Source organism: Parasteatoda tepidariorum, chromosome 9 (assembly GCF_982258835.1).
Source record: "Parasteatoda tepidariorum strain Cologne lab strain chromosome 9, Ptep-v5.0, whole genome shotgun sequence".
In the NCBI taxonomy this organism is placed as follows: Eukaryota; Metazoa; Arthropoda; class Arachnida; order Araneae; family Theridiidae; genus Parasteatoda; species Parasteatoda tepidariorum.
Window position 1 is genome coordinate 39,082,133 of NC_141763.1, and position 25,088 is coordinate 39,107,220.

At 27.3% G+C, this 25,088-nt stretch overlaps 1 protein-coding gene across 12 annotated transcripts; it reads right to left on the bottom strand.

Annotated features, from left to right (window-relative positions):
• Window positions 1–494: 494 nt before the first annotated feature.
• LOC107443092 (uncharacterized) lies at window positions 495–23,821 on the bottom strand. 12 transcript variants are annotated; one of them, XM_043046403.3, is made up of 10 exons: window positions 23,524–23,671; window positions 22,719–22,835; window positions 21,193–21,254; window positions 20,689–20,816; window positions 14,050–14,177; window positions 10,048–10,190; window positions 8,036–9,121; window positions 5,601–5,844; window positions 2,683–2,716; window positions 495–781 (listed from the first exon to the last, which is right to left on the bottom strand). In XM_043046403.3, the coding sequence occupies exons 4-9, from the start codon at window positions 20,689–20,691 to the stop codon at window positions 2,701–2,703; spliced, it is 1,620 nt and encodes a 539-aa protein (XP_042902337.2). In that variant the 5' UTR covers window positions 20,692–20,816; window positions 21,193–21,254; window positions 22,719–22,835; window positions 23,524–23,671; the 3' UTR covers window positions 495–781; window positions 2,683–2,700. The 12 variants fall into 12 exon arrangements, with proteins under 12 accessions (XP_042902337.2, XP_071043219.2, XP_042902333.2 ...); XM_071187118.2 differs by having other exon boundaries at window positions 10,081–10,190; window positions 23,524–23,644; XM_043046399.3 differs by lacking the exons at window positions 21,193–21,254; window positions 23,524–23,671 and adding an exon at window positions 23,693–23,821.
• Window positions 23,822–25,088: the final 1,267 nt, after the last annotated feature.

A 25,088-nucleotide genomic window follows, 5' to 3' on the forward strand; every position in this document is an offset into this window, starting at 1 on the left:
AACGAGAGAAAAAAAATAGTTTCTTATTATCATCACAATGTCACTTGACATTGATCTTTCAAAAGTGAAAGTTTCAAATTCTTTGTGAAATTAATACAAAAGCAATCAAAATTTTTAACACATTAACAATTATTTTTCCCCCTGCTTATTTTTAAAATAGAGACATGCTAAAGATTTAAAAAATAACTAAAATTTGGGAGTATCCTTTAAATGACACTGAAATAATGATAACAGGTAATGCAATAAACAGGTAGTGCAAATAATACACAAAATACATAGACAATTTTCTGAATATAGTTGAGTTTCAGTCTCCAGTGGAAGCCCTGACACATTTGAATTTTAGTCGCCAATAGAAAACTTGATTAGACAAAATTTTAAGATTCATTTAAGAAACGAAAGCGAAAATTTTAAATACTATTTATGCTATAAAAATTCAGATGCTCTCTTTTTCATTGAAGAAAGAAAAAAAATTGGAAGGGAAAAAAAAGACACAGTTTATGAATGCAAATAAAAATAAATTTACTAATACAATTTATCAAAACTGACAAAACATGTTTATAAAATACTTATTGTTCAGCAATAATTAAAATTGTTTCAGAATATTAAAATACACAAAATAAATAGCAAGAATGTCTAGAAAAAATATGTTTTGCAAAATGATCAGAATCTATAAACACAGTAAAATGGAAAAATTTACAAGAAAAACCAGGGAGCTGGAACTTGACAAGAATGTCTCAATTTAGTTGTTCACCAGCAAACATTTCTCATCTTCGCCAGCAACCTAAACAAAGTAATCAAAAATGCTACACAACAAATTATTCTATTACAATCAGGGTTTGTTAATGTATAGTATTAGATGTTGAAGCATACAAGGTGCCACAAGCATTTAGAAACTGAGTTTTCCTTAATTTTTATAACCATTGGCATAAATTTTGTAAATAATTAGTCAGCTATGCCTTATTCTTATACATAAAATATATTACAAAATACAAATACTTGCAATTAGCATTGAAAATAAATAATTAAAAAAATAAACAGATGATCAATTTCTTTCTTCTCTCTTGAAAATAAAAGTTACCTCAAACTCAAATTAATTCATACTCCCCAATAGAAAATTTTAAAGAAAAAAACAATGAAAATATAAAAATAGCAGCCCAAGCGTCAGGAGTTACCAGCTCGGGAAGTCATAAAAACACAAAACCTTTTCTATTGTGAGAGCAGGACAAATGTCTAAAAATTGCTTGCTCCGAATCCCAAAGGTTTTAAAAAAAGTCCAGGAAAAGAAATACATAGTACAAAAACAAAAGTAAAATGCGTAAACTAATTACAAAAGGAAAACACTGTTGAAAAAACCTACTTAAAAATAGTCCTATTACAAACCAAAGCATAAAACTTTTCGAAATTTTTTAACCAAACTGAAATTTGAAAACAAACTACGACCACATTTAATGCGCAGAAGAGAAATCAACTGCCACCTGTTAGTAGAAAAATATAGAATCTGTTATTTTCTTTCTGCGCATTAAATGTGGGCGTAGTTTGTTTTCAAATTTCAGTTGGTTACAATTTTCTAATGGAATTGCTGCCGCAATGCACAACTTTCCTTTGGAATTGTAGTATTTAACTGCTTTACACATGATTTTTGCTATCTCTTTTAATTTCATATTCTCCAATAATTTATGCATTTAAGTTAAATTCCCTGATTGTTAAAATTCCTTGCTTTGTGTGATCCACGGTGTATAATACTATAATGATAATTCTGTACATAAACATTATTTAAAAAAAATTAGTATGCAGATGAGTAGTTTAAAGGAAGTCTAAAATATCGCTGCATAATCTTAATATTTATATTGTGAATTGCAACTACCCAACAGCACATCCTACAAACTGTGTTGGACTATGTTTGGCACAAAATAACTGAGTAGCGTGTTATAATTGCGACATAACACATTTGTATTGTAATTCCTTTAAAATCATTATATTAACTTAGTAATTTATATTATATTAACAAACACACGTAAACAAACCAGTGAAAATTTGTAAAGACTAGTAATATCTATTAGTTACTGGTCTTTTGGACCACGGACTGAATTTTTTTTAAATAGGATAATGTGTTTTTCTTAAAGTCATATCACAAATTTTATTGTAGACTTAGATTTTCGAGGAACGTTTTCTCGATTTGAAACAGCGATTAATCAGTCAACAATGTTTTCAAATTCCATTGCAATAAAAGTAATCAATTTTGAATTGTGATTTCGTAATGAAGTTATGATATAACAGCCGATCTATAAGATAGTTTCAAATAATTAAACCTAAATTGCAATATATCTTAAAATGAAGTTTAGTGTTGAACTACTTTGAAGAATTATCATTGCTTTGATTAATTAATAACAATTACATTATGCGCTATGAAAAAAAAGTTTTTTAATAAGCAATATTGACTATATATATAACTACCACTTTTAATACCTAAAGAAATTAAAGTAAAAAAATTTACTTTTTGAACTTTCAAAACTGCTATAAGTTACTGAAGTTTTACTGTTGTCTAGATACACTTCTCTGAGTATGGTGAAGTAATTTAACAAATAAACAAGAATAATTTGAAAACAAATCAATAAAAGTCAAAAATAGTTTGAAATTTGCAATTTTCAGAATTAATTTTTTTTTAATATAAATATTACTTACCTTAATGCGAAATTATTCTTATCTTCTTAATTTTCTAAATAGAATGGAAAAGAAATTATTGATATTTTAGTGAGCAACAAAAAATATTACGTTTAGAAGACAATTTCATCTAAATAAAATAGATATTTAAAAAAGGCAATATTTTTAAAAATTAACTTCTATTGTAAAAGAACACAACCAAATCAAATTTTTAAAAAAAATTGAGGGAAAAGGCAATTTTTCCAAATCTAGTTGGCTTTATGGTTAAATCTATGTTTTAACCATAGAGCATAAAAAAAAAGAGATGACATTCTCCACAAATGCTCATAGACTATTTCATAACCTTATTCACACTTTAACTTGCCAACTTAGTACCCAAAAACCTGATACCATAATGTTATTTCTATGTAAAACAATTTGCTGTAGTTAAACGTTAAATAACCATAAAAATTCAGCAACTTTTCCATTTATTGCACAGTAAAAAAAAAAGTTGAAATTAATAAATATATAAAAAGATCTGAAAGTTTTTTAATTTGGTTCCTGATGCATCTGCCTTTAAATTCCACCAATATTAATGTTTTCCCATTTCCTTTCCAAAACTTATAACAGTCCCAAATAGTTCCCTAAAGTTTAATATTATATTATTTAAACATATTATATATATATGTGTGGGTGCAAAAACTGAGTTTATCTCCAGTGCCTTAACTATGCCTTTGTTTGTATTAGCAACAAAGGTTTTTATCCAAATTTTCCTGACTTTCCAGATTTTTTCCAGCAAAAAAAATAAATAAATAAATAAATAAAAATAATAAATTCCAGATAATTACAGCATGTTTTTCTTTCTTTGGGTGTCTATTTTCTTTAAAATAAGAAAATTTAGTACAAAAAGGAATGCAGTGAAACCTCATGTTACGGAGACTCCTCCAAAATAAAAATTTTTTTAAAAAAAATTTTATGTGAAACTTCTGTTAATGAACTATTAAGTAACCTCTATACCCGAAACGTCATTTTCAATTTCTTCAAACCAGAAACCATTTTGTCTAAATTTGAAAAAATAAATAATTTAATTCTAAAAAAAATACTGCTTTAAATTCCAAAAAAATATTAATTTCCCTCATCTCGGCAGCATAATAAAATAATAAAAAAAATTATAGAAAAAAAAACCTTTTGAATTGCTCATTTGACTTTTACAAGGTGCTCAATTTGCACAGGTTCCATCAGAAATCTCTATTGCTTTTTCGATGGATATTGAAATGGATTTTACATTGGTTTTAAAAAATTGAATACTGAATACCACTTTTTGACTTGCTTTATTTGGGTCGAATTTATCATTAACTGAAGCAGCTTTTCGATGATCATAATTTTAAACCTCAACCATTTAAACACCATAAAATTATTTTAAACCCTATGAATTCTCTTTAAATAAAGTAATTTGTATTCATATTAAACAATATTTTTTATCCATTTTTATTTTAGTTCAAAATAAATTAATTTTAATGTTCCTAAACTTTTGAGTTATATGATGTAATAAGAAACTGCTACTTTTTCCCTATCTTTATATTTATTTGGTTAGATCCTTTTTTTTTTTTTAAAGTGTCAATTCTGCATTTTTTAGTTCTGAATGCACTCATATTAAAACCTCTTAATTTTATGCAAAATATACCACTAAGATGACTGATACCTTTTTTTAAAGCTGTTGCTGAGCAGCGGATTCAACTTGTGAGTTAAGACCATTAAAGTTCAACTCCGTAGCCTTATAACTTTGAACCCAAAACAGAAGTCTAAGTATTGGGATAAATTTGCCTTTGTGGAGGATTTCTTGATGGAACCAACCCGCATTTGCATTACATGGAGAGAAAATCTACGGAGACTTTCGATGGTTAGCCTGACGGCAGCAAGGGGACTCGGACCCATAATTTGTCTTCAATTGAGGATATTTTTCGACGGCTCTGTGGTCGGTGTGAGCCGGGGGCAGAATTTGTATCAACGGCTGTATTGCTGAGATTTGAATCCAGGTCACCTCAATGGGAAATGAGTGCTTTATCCTCAAGTCACAATAACTAAGTTGATTGATAAAAAAGATTTAGTGCTTAAAACATTGATGTTTATAAGAAAAATTAATGTACATGCTTTCAAAATGTCTAAATATTTGGTCATGCAGTCCTTCATTACTCCACCTGCTATCAAGTGGTTCTTCTCTTAAAATCCCTGCCTCTCTATTTTTTAAGAATGAAAATTTTCTGATTTATCTGTAACTAAAAATATTAATAAGCTATTTCACTACAAAAGAATCAATCATTCTCTTGTCCTTTATCTTTGCAAAGTTATTGTTATGGTGTATGTCTTTCATTACAGGGCATCATTTTGTAGTGATGTTTAGGACTGATTTTTTATTATAATTTTTTTTATTGCTTTCCCCTCATATGAAGAACAGGTATTTAACTAGTATTTTAATAATTGAATGATGACTTGCTTTTTCGTATATATCTAATGAATGCATCATTTGTCCGAATAGCACATTTTTAAATTCGTGATAAGATTTAACAAATGCATAAGTAGTTGATTTTTTTTTTCTTTTTTACCCGGAAAAATTTTTTAAACAGACAGTTTATTTTTTTACAGCATTCTGCAGCAATTCTTTTTTAATAGGATCAAAAATTTCCTAAGGGTTGCCTGAATTTCTCTTAAATATTGTTTATTCAATTGGACATATTTAGAACCCCTGGAGGCCCCCTAATTCTCTTCAAATTAAGAGAGTATATTCTTAATTTTTAAATTTTACTTTGAGCAACATAAGATTTTATGGAGTAATTACATTACTTAGAAATTTTAAGGAGTATATATGTTTTTTTTAAAATAAAATTTTAAAAAATATATATATTTTAAAATATTTTACATATGTAAATCTTTGAATAAGTAATAAAACAGATTTTTCTTACATATTTGCAGGAGGTTCTCTATAATTGACGCTAGAAGAACGTTTTCGCATGTATCTTTTTTCTTCATGTGAAGTTTGCTTAATGTTTTCTTCAATGGTCAAAGGTTCTGTATAATTGACGCTAGAAGAACGTTTTCGCACGAATCTTTTTTCTTCATGTGAAGTTTGCTTGGTGTTTTCTTCAATGGTCAAAGAAGGCTCATAATTTTCTGACTTTATTTTGGGAACTTCTTCTTTAACTTGATCTAGGGATGATTACATGGATATTTATATATGGATGTACATAACATATATAAATTTCCTGATTAAAATACATTTTCACAGGTAGAGGACTGCTATAAAGTTTGATTTGAGCTCTATTTCAACATTATATTACATTTAATAATGCTTCTCTATTAGCTATTTTCTTATTTTAGTTCTAGACATTCCTTGAGGGAAAAAAAAGACAATTTCAGTATGTAAACCACTGTCTAAAACTTAATTGAAGGTCTCAGTTTTTATAACTCATTAAGAATGAATCAGCAATAGCAGACAGCAACATAGAAAAAGAATTTTTATTTAAAAAAAAGTTAAAGAATAGATTTAATCCCTTACATATTCAGTAAGATAAATTATACAACTAAAAGATATCCATGAGCAATTTTAAGTTAGTTTTGCTCATAATGATTCAATTATAATTGAAGGTAGAGGGTGTACTTTTATATTTATTTTAAGTTGCTTTTATTTCCTAGAAAAAATGCTTAAAAAGTCAAGGATAATTAAGATATATATTCAAATTTATTTTTGACTCTGATATAATATTGAAAAGTACAAAAACTTATAAATTTTTAAAAAGATGTTGAACCTTAAATCTTAAATTCTGCTATTCAAGCAACAATAATTTAAGAACATTCTGCAAAATTAAAAAAATGTAGTAGCTTAAGCTTTACTGCATATATATATATAGGCATGAAAGAAATTTCAGTTTTAAAAACATGAGTTAGGCTAAAATCTTGCTTGCCACTATTCCAAATTCATAAAATATATGAACAATTTTTAAATTTTAAACAGCTACAGAATGAAAAACATTTTGGAGACTAAAATCATAAAAGAATGAATCATTGTAAAACATATTAATGGCAATAACATTAAAATAAGATTTCAATGTTTCAGGGGACAATTTCATGGGTGAAAAGGGGTTGATTTAGCTTTTTTTGTTTCAAATAGAATTTTTTTTTATACAACACCTTCACACGCTGCTGGATAGCAAAACAAAAATCTAAGTGTATTATATAGTGTAAGTGTTCAACCTTAAAATAAATGTTAAATAATGTTTGCTTATGCAATAAAAAAAGCATTTTTATTGCATAAGTTTGATCAGAAATTACACGCCCTGATTTTATGCTAATTTGTAATGTTAACAGCGAATTCTACTCTTGAAGTACCTTTATCATAATATTACTAATAATTTTTTTTTTTGTTCTCTGTATCTAATAAATTTCTTTTCTCCTCAACATATTATAGTAGGCTACATAGTCTAACATTACAGGCAATAGTCAAGCATAAAAAAAAAAAAGTTGCATATTTCTTTTTTTTTTTTTTTATCTTTTTAATCATCTGAAAAAGAAATCGAGACAAAAATTTTTGGAAAAAAAGACCAATAACGAATTAATGTTATGATCCCAACAAAAACTGACTACTCAAATTATTGATTTAGATTTTGCATTCGTTATAAAATGGTATGGAAAATATGAGGAAATGGGCATAGTAAAAAAATCATGGGAAATTTAATAGCTGTTAAAAATATAATCAAAAGATCACATGGAGATTTAGGATGGAATCATTAGAAATCAATGAGGTGAAAAAAAATAATTGCTCAAATGTGGGATTGGAGTCCTGAGTGTTGTAGTTACATTATCTGAAATGTAAAGATATTTTTTAAAAAATGTGCAAATCAATGGCTTCTGAAGATTAACCCATAGAATAGAAGAGTCAATGCATAAAAAAAAAAAGAATCAAATGTGCAACCCAAATTTTGTATATCATATTAACATAGAGAAAAAAAAAATCGGTATTTGTTTTAAAAAAAATTTTTGTGAAAAATTTTATGGCAATAACTGGCAAATTAAAAAATTATCAAAATAACGGATTGCTTCGTAATAAATAGCAAAAATTTCGAAGAAATTTAGGCGACTTTAAAAAATTTGATGTGGCATGGAAACAAGAATTTGGGCAAAAAAAAAAGAAGAGGAGTTGCTAAGAGAGGAATAATTGTCTTAAGGGGATTCGAAATTTAAATGTCAGATTTGCGGAATTTTGTGTTAGACTTGCAGCAAATACGCCAAAATTCAAATGTTTGATTCAGTGGTTCGTGAATCAATGGTATTGAGATTCCCGGAACAATCACATACCTGATAAAATGACTTGTTATATTGGGTGAATTATTCATAGAATTACCTTGTGAATGATTTGATTCTTCTGGTATCATCTTCAGAGAAGAGCAATGTTTAAGAAGTTGTAGTTCTAATGGGATTTCATTCAACTCATCACAAGCTGGAATTGAAATGCTCTTACAAAATGATTTACCATGTTTAAAAATATCTTTTACCAAGACAATAGGCTCTTTCAATAGCCTACACTCCTGTTTTGATATCTCAGTTGGAAGGGGCTCAGGATTTCTATGAACATCTGCTGTAACAATAAATGTATTTTCCGCTAAATTTCTAACCATTTCTTGTTGATGTAAGCTTAAGTCTATGAGATAGCTTCTGGAAGTGTCACAGCTCTCAGAACTTCTGCCTTCCCGTATTAAATCAACTTTTTTTTGTGCTATGGAATTTTCAATATTTATTTTAGATGATAAACTTTGCATTGCTGAGTTACGAGAATGTGATCTTTCAGTAACTGTGGGTTCTAACTTTATTGTATTCAATGACTTAAATTTTCTGGTTGGCAACTTTTGCATTTTATAAGGACTAACATTTTCTTTTTCACTACCTGATCTGAAGTTAGAATTTTTGTTAGAATTATTTCTAAGAACATCTATTTCATCAAAAGTTTTCTTTTTATTGTTATTCTCAGGCAATTGGTTATCAGCAAATATTTGAAAGTCATTATGCAAGTCACTTTGGGATGGGTTATTTTTTGAAGAGCTAGTACACACAGAAATGTTCTTCCCTTCACTAAGGAAAGTAACTTTCTTTGAAACAGATTTTTTAGTAACTTTTCTACACTTTTTGTCAGTTGCAGGCTTAGTTTCAGCTTTTATTTTATTAACTTTAGAGGTAATATTCTTGTTTCTATTTGCAATTTTCCTATTTTGTGGTGGACATTTTCTTGCAGGACTACTTTTGGTAAAGCAATATTCATCATTTCCTACATAATGTATAGGGTCCATATCAATTTCATCACTCATTTGGATGGCAATCTTTTCAAATTTAGTGGTGGGCTGCAATGTTTTTTTAGAGTTAGTTGGTTTTTTAGAGGACTCTTGTTTCTTGTTTCGCATTTCTACTTGAAATCCTGAAGAAACATCATTCTGCTCTAAAATTTAAAAAAAAAATAAATTAAAAAAGACAAAAGGAACAGACCAGAGTTGTAAAGCTGTAACTACAATTCAATATCAAATTATACATACAGGATATTCTGCAATCTTCATATATATTTTTAGAACCCTGACAAAAATGAAGTCAAACATTTGAGGTCACAAGATATTATTGAAGCAAAGAAAAAACAAAATTATCATTTTGCTTTATCCTTGATTCAAACTTGGTTCCCAGTTTCATTATCAAGATCTAAAAAATTAATAATGAGGACTGTAAGTATCAAAACCTATTTGATTGCTGGTGCAATTAGTAGTACACTTCCAAGTTAAATTACACAATCAAACTAGTTTCCTCCATAAAAATTTTTATCCAATCATTCAAACTACAGATTTGATAGATTTTGAATGAGTTTTTATTTCTTCCTTGCAAAAAAATAAACTAGCTGGTAGCCAACTAATTCAAAGAATACTGAATAAAATTAACATTCATTATTCAAACAAAATTTCTATTTTGATCATTCCTAGCTAAAGCTATTATTTATCTTTTAATTCTACAAGAATTCGTTACAAGTTGTGTATTTTAATAAGTTACATTTAGTGAAAAATCAGCAGCACAATCAGTTAAATTAAATAAATTAATAAATAATAATAGAAAATATCTGAAAGAGCTAACAGAGCTTATACATTTTCCTCAACTTGGAAAGTTAATAATTCAGTTTCTGAACATTGAATTAAAGTTTTATAAAAAACAAGGGAGTTTAGGACCTGTTCAAGGTGCAGCAAATATCACAATAAAGGCAGATATTATTGAAAATTAATCACTAATCTATGTTAAGGAGAAGGAAACAATAGGAAAAAATTTTCTTTGTAGTTATTATAGATGAAAAAAAAATTCAAAAAATGATTATTTTAGTCAGGTGATTACTTTGACAGGTTCGACTATGTTTCTTCTTCTTACTTTTGTTAAGATCAGTCATGTTTGACAGTCTTTGAGGTGACTCAGGTTCTTCAGGTATAGAATCCATCCAAACATTTTGTACTTGTTCTTTAAATTCCTCTCGGGTCACACTAATAAAACAGATTTCAAAATTGATATGCATCTATTTTACTTTATAATTAATAAAGGATGAATGCTAAATAAAATCCATAACCACACTGAAACTGGAAAAGAAAATTTTATGCACATGTATATTTATAGATAATAGGACTCGTAATGATATTTCGTAAGATATCGATTTAACGCTTTTGTCCTCACGCCAATATGGCAACTTTTTTTCTCGCCAAGCATTGTTACGCTACCTTAACCAGCCCATAACAGAAGATGAGCACGATAATTTAATGATATAACATGCGAGAGTCCTTGCCTATGATAACGCTGTTAAGATGAATAACAAAAAAGAATTGGATTTCATCTAGCTGTAAAGACACTGTTTCTTAATTAATGTGATGTTGAATGGTAAGGAGTAAATTAAATTAGAAATTTTATGAGTGGATAAGCGACAGAACGCAGAAAGCAAAGCATTGATTCTATTAGCACATTTTCTTCAGGGTTTTCCTTTTCTTGATGCTGCACATTATTTTGCTGGGATTGAATAACATTTTGGTTAAGTTTTTTACTTTTTAGTGGGACTTCTGATATTTTGCAATCACCATGCAATATTTTGTCACTTTTTTTTTTATTTAAAAAAAATATTCAATATTTAATTTAAGTATATTTTGATCGGTTTTCAAACCTTTTTTTTTCCTTCTTTATTTTAGAGAATTGTTTAATTCTTTTTAAAAATTTTTATTTTATTTTTTAAATTTTTAATCAGCTGGACTAAAATATTTAAATTTTTAGTTAGTAGTCAGTAGACTCTAATAACTTAGTACTCCCACAAACTATTGAGCCGGTGATTAATTTTGATAGGTCTTTTTTATTTAATATTAACTTTTTACTTGTATAATTTTTAAGTTTAAAAAAAAATTCATATTAGTAATACTCTATGGCTATAAAAATTGAGCAATAAAAATGATATAATTAAGTATGCTGACTTCAAAGAGCTTTATTTAAAAATCTTTGGTTCCATCAAATTGATGATTTATGAAGGATCAAAATTTTGAATGGAGACAATGGACACTTTAATGAAATTTTTTTTTCCAGAGCCATTTTTCTAAAAAAAGTAAAAAATGATTATTTAATTTAAGTTGCCAATTTTATTATTTTATTAATTTGCCGCATAGAGACTGGTTATTTTCAGCTACCTTCCTTTCTACCTTCAGCTGCTTTTATTTTCAACAAAAAAAATTAAACAAGATATACCTTTATTTATTTTAAGAATTCCATAGTTACTTATAATGAGACTAAACTTTTTCTGCTAAACAAGTTAAGTGATTTGATGATTTAAAAGTAGTGTTTTTTAAATAATTTAACACAATTAATTTAATTACTATTAATTTCATGATTTAATATTTTTTTTAAAATTTTTACATGTTAGCCAAATACTTTGTTAGAAATACAATTTATTATTAAACTAATTTTTAAGCAATTTGTTTTTTAATTTAATTACTATTAATTTCATGATTTAATATTTTTTTTAAAATTTTTACATGTTAGTCAAATACTTTGTTAGAAATACAATTTATTATTAAACTAATTTTTAAGCAATTTGTTTTAAAGTGATAAATAAATGAATAAAACAAAATTTACATTTATTTTTACCTTTATTACCTATGGAATTCAACCATTAGTCTAAATATTTTTATTATTTTCAATAGATAAATTGAAAAAAAAAAAAAGGTTCTAGTGCAAAAGAAAAGTCAAAGGTATGCTTTTATACACAAATTCAACACTTTGTTTTACTTAAATGTACAATTACATTTGTTTTTTTACTTTTCCTTTTATTTATACTTAACATTACAATTTAAAGTGTCTACAGATTTGAGGCACCAGTAACAAATTATAAATGAAAAAGTTTCAACTGAGTTTGAAAACAACCAAAATTTATTTTTCATAACTTTGTTGTGTATCTGATTTGAATATCTTGACAATTTAATGAGTTTCTAATAATTTTTTTTAAGAAAGCTTTAAATGATTAATCAAAAGTAGTTTACATTTTTGATCTGCCCAATTTTGCTTAATAATACAAAATGAATTTCTGTTAATTTCATTTGTTATTATAAAATAAAATTTTAGGAAAAATGAATATACCTTATAATGATTGGCTAGATGTGATGAAAGGAGAAAGAAAAAAAAAGTGAAATAAATCCTACTCTATTAGTTGTCAATTATAGGGCAATGTTATTTGTTATAAAATCTTGATTTATAAAACAAAATCAAACTTAAGGAAAATCCCTCATCGTTTAGTTCTTAAAAAGAGTACAAAAACTCTTTTCTAAAGTTACCAGATATAATTAATAGCAAAGTTTGAAAATATATATATACATATACATTTAAATTTTCTGCACATGCTCTGTATCTAAGGACTACTTTATATGCTCATATCTTAGGCAATTTATAAAGAATTTATTTTTCAAGCTATAAAATTATATTTTTGTTATTACAAATTACTCCAAAAAATGTTATGCAATTCTGTTGAATACTTTAGCAGTTATATTAAAATAACAAAGGCATAAGGCAAAAAAATTATATATATATTTTTTTTAAATTTCGATACCTCCAAGAATGCTAGAATAAATATACAAAATTTAATAACGTAATGTTAAAGTTAAAGAACGACCAAAGTCACCAACACAAGTTGATGGCTATTTTCTCTGGCACAGAGTGTTCAAAAACTTCTCCTTGCTCATTCAAAATTTAATTCAAAGAGCTCTAAGCTTTTTTGATAAGAATGAATAATCACATGATCAAAACACTTCTAAAGTTATGAAATAATTCTTTTAGTATACCTTGGAAAAAAAATTTCATTAAGTGAAAATGTTACTTCCATTATTGTAGGGTACTAAATATTTAGCAGATATAAACCAAAAGCAAGATCTCTGATAAGACAGTTTGAAAAGCAACACTTTTTAACATTCTAAAATGTCATAAAAATTTTGATAGGGAAATTTCTCCATTAAAAAAAATCCTTATATTTACATTTTTATAAATAACTAAAATACTTTAGAAGCTATGAAGCTATTAGACTTCCTTATGCTTTAAAACTTATAAGAAAGATAGTACAATAAAAGAAAAAATAAGCAAAGGTTCTATATATTTCTTCTGAAAATTCATTATTTTCTTTATAAATAACTATTTCTTTCTTAGCATAAAATGCAATAAAATCTCACTTATACAAACTTCTTTTATCCAAATATCATCTAAAGTTGAATGTTTCAAAATTTTTTATTATATAACTTTTGTAAAAGGTCTGTATTTGTGAAAAATCTATTGAAAATTTTGTGAATAAGTGAAAATAAGGCCTTTGTTTTTTAGAAAAAGAAACACAAAAAGAAAAGCATATCTATTAAGAAGCTTTTGTTTTAAAATTATGGATTAGAGTTGCTGCTATTAATTTTTTAAAGATAAACAATGCCATGAAGGGTCCATAAATGGATTTAAAATTTTTTTAATATGGCCCCTATACACAAATCCAAAAGATTCAAATTTGAAGTTTTTATTTTAAGTATTTCTTTTCATTATTTCTAATGTTGTTTAGTTTAACAATACCTTCTCCCACTTCTGTTAACATCATATTGATTGCTGTGCATGTTTGCAATGAATGTCAGTATGTTAATAATAGTAAGTGTGGTAAGTCGAGTGTATAATAAAGGTAAGTGTGGTGTAGATTATTGAGACAAAATATTGTATGCCACAACAATTGGGAATTAAATAAAAACTTGATATTCAATTTCTAATGCAAATTTCAGCAGTAGTTTTAATAGTAAAGAAAATATGAACAAATAAATAAAGATGCATGATGAAAAGAAAAAGCTCTACGGAACTTACGTATGCTTAGGTGTGAATTTGGTGGAGCTGACAGATGAATGCATTTCTAACAAACCTAGAGTTTCATCTAAAACTGTAACTACTTGCTTTAAATTATCAGATAAACTTGCTAGCTTTAATCTTGAAAACTGGAAAATAGAGAAAATTCATTTATTTTCAGTTGTCAGTTTATAAAATACATTTATGCCCAAAAGTTAAGCATAATTCATATACATGGAAATATGTAAAAATATATTTAACTTCTGGACACTAGGGCAAACAATAATAAATTATTTTTTACACTGGGGTCCAGAAGTTGAGACATGTTTTATATAAGAGCTAAAGAACCTTATATTTATGATAAACATACATGAAAATCTTAGACTATCATGCACAACTGGTATAACTGCTCTTTTTTATGAGTTTAAGTTATGGATCACCTGGAAAAATATTTACAGTGCAGAAGAAATAAAAACATTAGTTTAAAGCAAATAAAAATTTTGGGTTGAAATTTTTTTAGAAATTGCAAACAATATACGTTTTTGATATTGCTAATCTGAATGACCTTCCAAAAATTATTGTCAATACAGAGAGTATTTCAATGTCTTAAGGTTTTAATGTCTTGCACAAATATTGGTACTAGTAGCGGTTCCGTTTCACCGTCCTAATCGGTATATTTTTGCACCTTCTCAGTTTCTGCAATCTTTTTTTCAACAGACATCACACCAGGTGTTTCAGCATTCTTGTTGTGGTGCATTGATATTTGTGGTGCTTTCCTCAAATAATATTAAATTTTCGTTTTTCGTATTAATTTGCATCAGAAATTATTGTTCTTTTAAAAACTTCCGTTTTTTTGAAAATAAATAAATAAATAAATTGAACGATAGATGCAGTAAACTTCAGTTGCAAAAACAAGCATTTGTGATGGGGTATAAGAAAATACAGGCAGAAAAACAAAAAAGTGAGAACATTGGAACCAGGTTCTACTTCTTGTCCTTAGAAGATAAAAAAAATAAGAGAGAAAAAGAATGCTTAGGACATTTTCATTCACTTAATAAAATTTTATTGAGGTTAATAAGATGTAGAGAGTAACTCGGGTAAGATGTACGAATACTCCATAGGAGAATCGTGGAGACATTGTTGCTGAATGTGACTGAGTTCTTGCAGAAAGATTTTTTATTAGAAATGCATCAAAATGTAAATTTGTTTAAAGAAAATATACTGATACTTATTTTTGCAATTTTCTTTCACGCAAAATTGAAACAGAGCATTTGATTATTTACTTTTAATGAGATGATTCCAATTTTTTGAAAAACTTTTCAGCAGTTATTGCTAGTGCTACAGACTTCCATGAGCTTTTTCTGAAGAGTTCGATTCAAGTGATTTTATTGCAGGGTTGGGTTTTTGACGTCAAAAAGTGGTTTTTGACATGACAAGGGTATAATACTGGTTTAAACCGTCAAAAACTGAAGTTTGCTAAGAAAATATATAAACTTCAAAACTACCAACTGTTGCCATGCATTATATTGAAATTTAATTATACTATAGGTAATCAGCAGGTTTTAAAATATTTTTTAATTAAAATTAAGGTAAAATCTCAGAAATTTATATTCAAATGCATGTGCAGAAAAATTTTGCACAAAAATTGTTTAAATATTTATATTTTGAAAAAAAAATTTTTTTTGATACTTAAGAAAATTATAAGTTTATTACTATGCATTTTTGACATATAAGGAACATATAACTAATATTTATAAGGAACTTACAAGTTATGTTGTATAAATACAAACTTGATACAAGTGCAGTGTTTTCACTACAGCGCGAGAACGCGAGAATCTCGCATATTTTTTTCTTTTCTCGCATTATAAAATGATTACCGCGAGAAATTCGCGCATTCTATAAATCAATTTCAAAATTCGCGAATTTCTCGCATTTTGGAAAAGCTTCGAATTACGTCATTTAGAATAAAATCCGTTTCACTTTTCTTCCTGGATCTTCATTATTTTCAACACTTGCCCCGTTATCCAGCTTCCCTATTTACCAGTAGGCATTGTTGAGAACCTTTTCGAACAACAGAACACAACCCCTCCGAACCACGGAACCCCTTTCAGAACACATTTCTCTGCAACCACGTGTTTACTGTAGGTATGCTTTTTCATGCAAGACGTTCAAATTTTTTTATGCACTAATGTAAGATGGACAAATACCTAGTAAAGGCAAAATCTTCTATGATGATGCAGCAAAAATATTCAATGCTTTAAAAAATAGAAGACGTTAAAAATGTATTATAATAAAAGACATTTTTTTTCCAAGTCTATTTGTATTTTTTCAGTTTTTAGAAATCTCACTTAACTTTCTGAAATCTCACCCTGTTTTTGAGAAAGGGTGAGAAATTCTCACCCATTTTTTTTCTATGATGAAAACACTGAAGTGTATAAATTTTTTTTTTTTAATGTTATACCGAATATCTTTATTATCCAGTATGTTAATTTGAATTTAAAAGTAGTTATATTTGTGAATAATGATAAATATAACTCATATTGTTTATTATATTTATTTATAATTATTACACTTATCATTTTAAAACAATTTTTATTTCTTAATTTTTTTTTCTCCACTTGTATTAAGAATACAAATAATGCATATCTTGAAAGCAAGAAGTAATTATTCAACAGCTGAATATTTAGATATTCAACAAAACTATATAGTAATCGGCAAAATGAAATTCACAAGTATTTGGATAAACTAAATTTTCAGCATAGTAAATGAATAGACTGAATATACTGTAAATCGACACTAACTACTCTGTGTATTTAACAGAAAGCACTTAAATTTGTATTGTCTTATGTTAAAAAGATTAAGAAGATTTAAAATAATATTAAAAAGATTTTTCTTTAAAAGATGTCTAATGTACAAAACTGCTAATGTTTATCTTTAAAAATGTCTAATTTCTAGTATAATCTATACTATATACTAAATTTGGTTATAAATGAATTTCTTAATAATCTCACTGCAGATTTTCAATAACACATGAAAATGAATACATAATATTACAAAAGATGTGAACTTTCAAAAGTACAAGATTTTGGTTACTATTCAAAATATAAGTGTTTCTTCAAAATTTTATATTTATTTTTTCTAGAACATATTTAGAAACACTATCCTTTATAAAAAATATATAAATTTTATGTATTAATTAAATTTCACATATGAATATAGGTTTTTGACATTTTCGACATTTTTGACAGTGAGGTTTTTGACGTGACGGTTTAAACCATGGTTTAAACTGTCAAAAACTGTCACATGTCAAAAACCTGCCAACCCTGTTTTATTGTCTATCTCTTTTTCACTAGAAACTGACATGCATTTCACAATTTTGAATTTGTTTTTTAATGAGATGATTTACAAAATGTAAAAAAGAAATAATTAGTGTGTTTTTTCACCTTAAAAAAGCAAGAATATCGCCTATATCGTTAGAATAAAAAAATATTAAATTTACAAATAAAAAAATTATATACAGTTTTTTTCTATATGTGTACTTCTTTTGTAAACAGAGCACTTTTGTTACTTACTACAAATTAGAAACACATAAATTTATTACTACTATTAAAGATATCGGGTTGTTTGGAAAGTAATTTCGTTTTTCCAACAGAGGATTTAATTTTATTTTTTCGAACCCAACTTCACGCTTAAGCCGCATTACCGTTATGTTTCAAGAGATATTATAGCAAGGATTGTGTGTGAAAAAGTTCAATTAATTCTATGTAGTAGTTTTGGGTTGGTGCCCTTTTAAATATGGAGAGCAATAAGCAGCATTTTCGTCATACTTTACTTTTTTACTATAGAAAAGGTCTATTCCTAGGTTTATGACGATAAATTTCTGTCTAAAAGAATTCGTATACTGGATGGTAAAATAATTAAGCTTAAAAAATTTAATAAATAATTTACCTTAGTAAAATTAAAAAAATAGGAGATAAAATGTCCAGCTTTTCCTTTAAATTCTCTAATTTTTTTAGGTGGCTGGCCACACTGTATATATTTAGCCTACCTTTGATGAGGATAGAAGGTGCCTGAATCACAGGCACTGAGAATGGCCTTAGAGAGAATTTGGTTGCTAGCATTGTTCTTATAAAATAAGGTTTCATATAATACCCATTTTTCATTATGTTGGGTAACTGACAAACCTCAAGGCAGAATCGCGGCGACATTGTCGCAGAATATTACAGAGTTCTTGCAGAAAGAATTTTCTTTTAGGAAGTAAAGAATTTTAGTTTCCTGCAGAAATTTTTTATCTCTAAAATTATAATTAAAACATGTCTTTATCGCACATCGGAGGGGAAAGAAATGTTTATAATTTTTCTGTTCTTAATTGCGAAGAATGAAAAATATAGAACAATGAAGTAAAAAATTTCTTTTCTGCAGAAATACTGAAAGATTTTTTTCTCTCCTGAAATCATTCTTAAACGCGTTCATTATTCTCGTTAATCTATGAGGTATTTCAATCATTCTTTAAGACGGTTATTGCTACAAATTTTTTCTTTGTTTTTTGAAATCCTGGTGTCTTTCATTGCTCAGTTATTATTTCTATTCTCATGAATTTTTGAAATATACCGATATTATTACAGCACGCAAAATTAGAAGCGCAGAGTCAAGATATCATTCTTTGATACACTCGTTTTGCACCAATATTCTCGCTAATCTGCACAGTATATTTCATTCTCGAAATTTCGCGGGATTTTTTTTCTGGAAGTTACCGATATGAATTAATGATTTTTAATTTTTTTGATGTGATGATGATTTATGAAACGTGAAAAAGGAAATAATTAGTGTGTTTTCTTGTTTAGTAAAATGTGAGAATTTTGCCCATGATATTAGAATAAAAAAAATATTACATATTCATTTAAAATTTAAATACAATTTAATTTTATTTAAATAGTTTTTTTTTGTAAACATAATGTTTTGTTACTTTAAATTTAGTTAGTAACATGCATATTTGTTATTATTAAAAGCATCTTGAAAGAAAGATATTAGTATTAGAGAGGTTTGTTGTTGCAGAAAGACCAAAAAAATTCTGCTACAGGGCTGACAAAAAGAGACGATAATTGGAAAAATACTTATCACTAATAATGTTTTTGTTACTTTAAATTTAGTTAGTAACATGTATATTTGATATTATTAAAAGTATCTTGCAGAAAAATATTAGTGCTGTAGAGGTGTGTAGCAGAAAGACCAAAACAAAAATCTGCCACAGGGCTGACAAAAACAGATAATTGGAAAAATACTGATAATGTTTTTGTTACTTTAAATTTAATTAATACATGTATATTTGTTATTATTAAAAGTATCTTGCAGAAAAATATTAGTACTAGAGAAGTTTGTAGCAGAAAGACCAAAAAAAAAAGCCACAGGGCTGACAAAAACAGACGATAATTGGAAAAATACTGATCTCTCACCAAAGGTAGCATCAAATAATAAAACAGATAAGGAAAGATATTCGCCATCTCTCTTTTGATATCGTATGAGAGTTAACTATCAACAAACTGTTGCAAATTTTAAATTGGTATATAATCTGCTGCAATATAGTTATAAAATAAATATGAAAGAGAACTTCAAAGGAAAGACAGGAAGTTAAAAAAAAAAAAAAAAAAAAAAGCATAATCCCTGATTATAACTAAACATTTAGAAATTAAACTTATTAGAAATTTAACTTGAAAATAATGAAAAGAATATAAAATATGAACTAAATAAGAAACTTGGGGACAAAAATTTTGTGATTGCAAACCTTTTACTCCATACCAAACATAGCAATTATGCAAGAAGTCTTTTTGAGTCTGATAAATTTGCAGTATTTAGCATGATTGGTAGAAGAAGCACTGTCTCAATCACGAATTCCTGTACAAGTGACAATAAAGGAGTTAAGTCTAACATTCAGTTAAAATACTGTGCCTTAGTAAAAACAAAAATAAAATGAAAACAAAAAAATTTTCTCAATTTTTAAAATAAACAGTGTTGGGGAAAAAAAAAAACTTGCTTCAGACAGTTATAAAGTGACCTACATAAACCTACTGTTGAGTATAAAATAATCTGGTTTCAATTCTTTAAATTTTGCTTTTCCATTCATCTCCCAGAGCATAAATTTGACAGCCATGAGCAAGGACATGAATTTAATACAAACAAATAACAAATTGGTAAAAACTATTTCTAATAATCCCTGTGGCAGAATTTTTTCGAGCTATCTATGACAAAACTGTCTAGCACTAATATTTTTCTGAAAGATACTTTTAATTATAACAAATATATATGATATTAATTTAATTAATAACTAATTAACTATTGATAATTACTAATTAACCATTAATAATTACTAATTTAATTTAATAAATAATTAACAAAAGCCCTTTGTTTATAGAAAAAACTATCAGACTTTTTTAATTGAACATGTAATTTTCTATTCTAATATTATGTGGATGATATTCTCGCATTTTGTTGGGGGAGGGGGATGCCCAAATTGTTTTCTCCTTCGCATTTTGAAAATAATTATCACAATAAAATAATAAATTATGAAATCTGTTGTCGGAAAAAAAGATTGACGATGAAAGCAGGCAAATTGGATTTCTCAAATGACAAATTTAAAAACTAATGAATTTAATATTTGCTTACCATTATTATGTTAGCATTGGCTTTGTTCTCTTCCAATAATTCTTCTTTTTTAGATCTATCATTTTGCAAAGATAGAGCTAAGAACTTGTTGTTTTTCAACAATGTTCTGATTTTATTCTTGTAAACACCTGCAAATAATATAAAAAAAATTCTTTTAAGAGCATTTTATTGCTTCACAAAATTAGTATAAACCAGCATCTAAAAAGTAAAAAGCATATAAATTTTAATAAAGTAAGTATTTTGATCATCAATAAAGATTTTTTATTTACCTAAGTTACTTCAAATTAATAAAGTACAGCTAAATAAATTATTTAATTGTAAGAGGAATATCTTGAAAATTACATGTTTTGAATCTGTTTCATAGAAATGTATTAATTTAATATTTAGAACTTTTTTTTAAATATTCTATTAAATTATCATACATTTTGCAGTAAACATATAAAAAAAATTAATTTGAAAAACAAAAACTACAAGCAATAAAAATAGATATATTATTTTACTTACAACCAGATAATTTTGTTGGCAAACAGCATTTTTCAGATTTTTAGAATCCAAGATTATTTTTTCTAAAAAAATTTAATAATTTTACTTTTTAAAACTGCCATCTCATTTCATTCATCCTGTTATTTTGTATGTGGGTATATAAAACTACATACCCAATTGAAAAACAAAAATGACATCATTAAGAAAAAATATTTTTTTTCCCCCCGGTAAATAAACAGAAGAGTAAATAAACATTAAATCAGTTAATTTTCTTAAATTAACCAAAGTGTGAGTTGTCATACTTTTTGTTACTTTCTCTCCTCTTTTATAATTCCTTTGCTTTCACCACACATGAGATTTGAGGTGGGCCTGTAGCCATTATTGTTCAAATACTAATTGTATTGAAGAAATCCTTTCTTTTATATTTAAACAGAATAATGCAAAAATAATACAGTAGAACAAGTTAATAATGAGTGCAAAGGGACAGTGTGACATTTAGCCATTTAAGGCTATCGTGATATGGAACTGCAGAGTGTAAACAATGTGAAATCTAATTTTCAAGGGCGATAATATATTGCATTTTAGTTGTTTTCTTATAAATTATCTATTGTATGCCAGTAATTACTGTTGCGTCATTTTCTATGTTTTCACATATGCGACAGAAAGAGATTGTTGCCACTCTAGTTTTAATTGGTTTCTACTAGTGATAAACCCTGTTTAAACTCTTATTTTTGGAAAAAAGTTTGAAGTTTTTCAGCGCACCAAAGCCATTGAATACAATTGGGGAGGTTCAGCTTAAAATTCTACTGTTATTGTCATTGCCTTCATAATTTTTTTTTATGTGTTTTAACTAGAATTTTAGATAAAATTTAAAAAAATAAATAAAATAAACATTTTCAAGGGAATAATTGAGGGGGGGGGATTTATGGATCACAAAATATTACTCGCTGCAACGGGGCTTTGCACAAATAGTCCTGATATTATACCAACCAAGTGTTTCCTATTTCCTAGATAAAGTTAGGTTCACATTAAACCAGGGCTAGTTAAATATGAGTTTGTCTATAGTTTAATTGTCCATTCGGTGACAGAGAAAAAAATATAATATAGTCAGGGGTCTGTCCAGGCCGAATTTACTACCGTTTAGTGGTACCTTCACAAATTCAACTTTAGGAAAAACGGTAGTTTCACAAAAACTTTTTCTTAAAATTTTATTTTTGTATCCCTTAAGAAACGATAAATCCACATTTTTACCATATTTTTGTGTTAATTTTTAAATATAACTTTTAATTTTTCACAAATTATGTCTAAATTTTCACAAAATAGGTACCTCTCAGAAAAACCTAGACAGACCCCTGATAGTGTAATTAGCAATGAAAGTATAACTTCATAATCAACTCAAAAAGCAAAGCAACAACTCAAAAAGCAAAGCAACGACTCAAAAATAATGTTGAGACAAAAAGCAACAAGTGTTGCAAGGAAAGCAAAATTAAGAAAAAATAAGTGTTAGAAAAAACAGGGTTATTATGAAAAGAAAAATTTTTCAATACCTGTCAGAAATGTAGTATTAAATGATCCATTGCTACTATAATTCAATTTCCTCTGATAGTGCAACGGAATTTTCTTCATTAATAAAGACTGGTTTCTTTGAAAATTCATTGAAATTCCTAATAACGAATATAATTTATAAGCAAATATTGCTAATTTCACAATGCAAAAGAAAATCTTCAAAATGAAAGTTTTTCACATGTTTTTTATTTAAACTTACAACAATAATGAAGGGATAATAACAAATGCAATTAAATTAATAATGATCATAACTCAAACATAAAGCTCCTAACATCAGATATGTAAGTTGAAATAGAAATCTATAGCAACGTAAAGTTCAGGATATGTCCAGCATACTACAATCAACAAATAGATTTTATAACTGAAAATTTAGTTTTTTAAGAAAAGATGTAGAGGTTAACCCGGGACTGGCTACGAGATGTAATTTTCAAACAAGCAACTCAATTGCAAGAAACAAAAAGCTAAAAAGAAAATTTCTAACACATTAATAAAAGAAAACCAGAAAAAATTGTATATAATGTCTCAAAACACAACACTTTATTATCATAACCAATGCTCTTTAAATCAGGGCCGATTTTTTAGTCGCCACAATTGTCTATCAATAAGTTTGAATGTTTGTTTACTCTTTCTGCGGATGCCGAATCGATTAAAAGTGTTTATTACATAACAAGTCTTCACAATGATATTGTACAGTTGGGGACAAAAATGCAAACTAAACTTTAATTTAAACATAGTGCACACAAATCCATAACAAGTAATGTTAATTAACATAGAAATTTCTTATACCTTTCTTCGCCATTCAAACTAAAAGAACAGACATGCAAAACGGAATTTAAGAAAAATATCAAATAAACGTCAAAATACCAGATATACAGATATCAGAAAATGTTCAAAATTATCCGCGTCCGCTAAAAATGTTTCTAACTGTTGCCATTATTATTTTTTGAACACTCACCAGCAGACAGCCGAGACTAATAATTAAATAGATAAATCTTATTGGCTGATTTTATCATCGTTTGCGTTGTTATCGCTTAATCGTTGTCCAAGTTTACAAAATTTGGCTACAGCAGCCATTTTTTTTAAAATATTTTATTATAAAATATGCGATGACTGGTGATGATTAGCAGAAACCCAAATAAATAAATACGGTTTTTAAGCGGAAATGTGTTTATGCAATCTTTAGTAATAGTATTTAGCAATCATTCAATAAAATATAGAGAATTATTTTGTTAAGGATAAAAATTCAGGATTAAGGTTTTTAGTTGGTTCAGGAGCTAATGTTAGTCTAATACCTGCAACTCAACGAAATAAAACAGTAGAAGATTTTAAACTTTACGCAGCAAATGGAAAGGAAATTCCTACTTTCGAAATTAAAAATTTTGAATTTAAATTTAGGACTTAGAAGAGAATTTAAATTTCCTTTTATCTTAGCTAAAGTTGATAAACCTATGGATGGTGTTTTCAATAGAAATGTAAACAATAACAATCTCGAGCTCGGCACCTACTCTAGATCCGGTTAAGAAGTTCGCAGCTGCTTACTACATGTTATTCTGATAGGCGAAGTTTTCAAATGGATAATTTTGTTTTAAATAAAAGAAATAAATTAGATAATTTCTGAGCTCAAATCTGCCATATTTCATAAGATATTAATCTTAGTATGTAATTCTGGTGAGTTTGAAGTGAAAATTTGTTTTAGTTTTTTAGAGATATATTGTTAAAAAAGGTGACATGGTTGCTAGATTTTGAATAACTCGCTTTTTTGGCAGTCTTGATATGGCCTCTTTCCATAAGTTTATTACTGTTTGTTCTTGTTGCAAGTTGTGCACCATCTTACGTAAGTGTTAACACTTTTAGCATTGTAAACACCAGTATTCTTAGCATTGTAAACACAAGTGATAAGTAATCAAATACATTGTTTGCCAGAATCTCAAAACACAATGATGCCAAATGGCTTTAAAATACAACGGAAACAGTAACCTGGAAATTTAGGCGGTACCGAGCTTGCAGCGTTCCCTTGTGTAGAAAACACCATCCATAATAGGAGCTGACTTTTTGAATAAATTTAAACGTTTAATAGTCACCATAAACAAATTATTGATGGGATAACTAATTTCGCTGTTCGACACCACTTAACGACAGTATCCGTGGATGAGGTTATCAGTACTTTGGATAAAAATTCTAAATATGCTGATTTGTTACAACAATACCCAATGCAGTTTCAGAAACTCCCTGCATTTCCCGTTATAACCACCATATAGTTTTAATAATGATTTACATAAACTAAAAAATATGCAAAAATACATAAAAATAATAAATAAAAAAAGATGAGAATTACTGCATGATCGAATTAT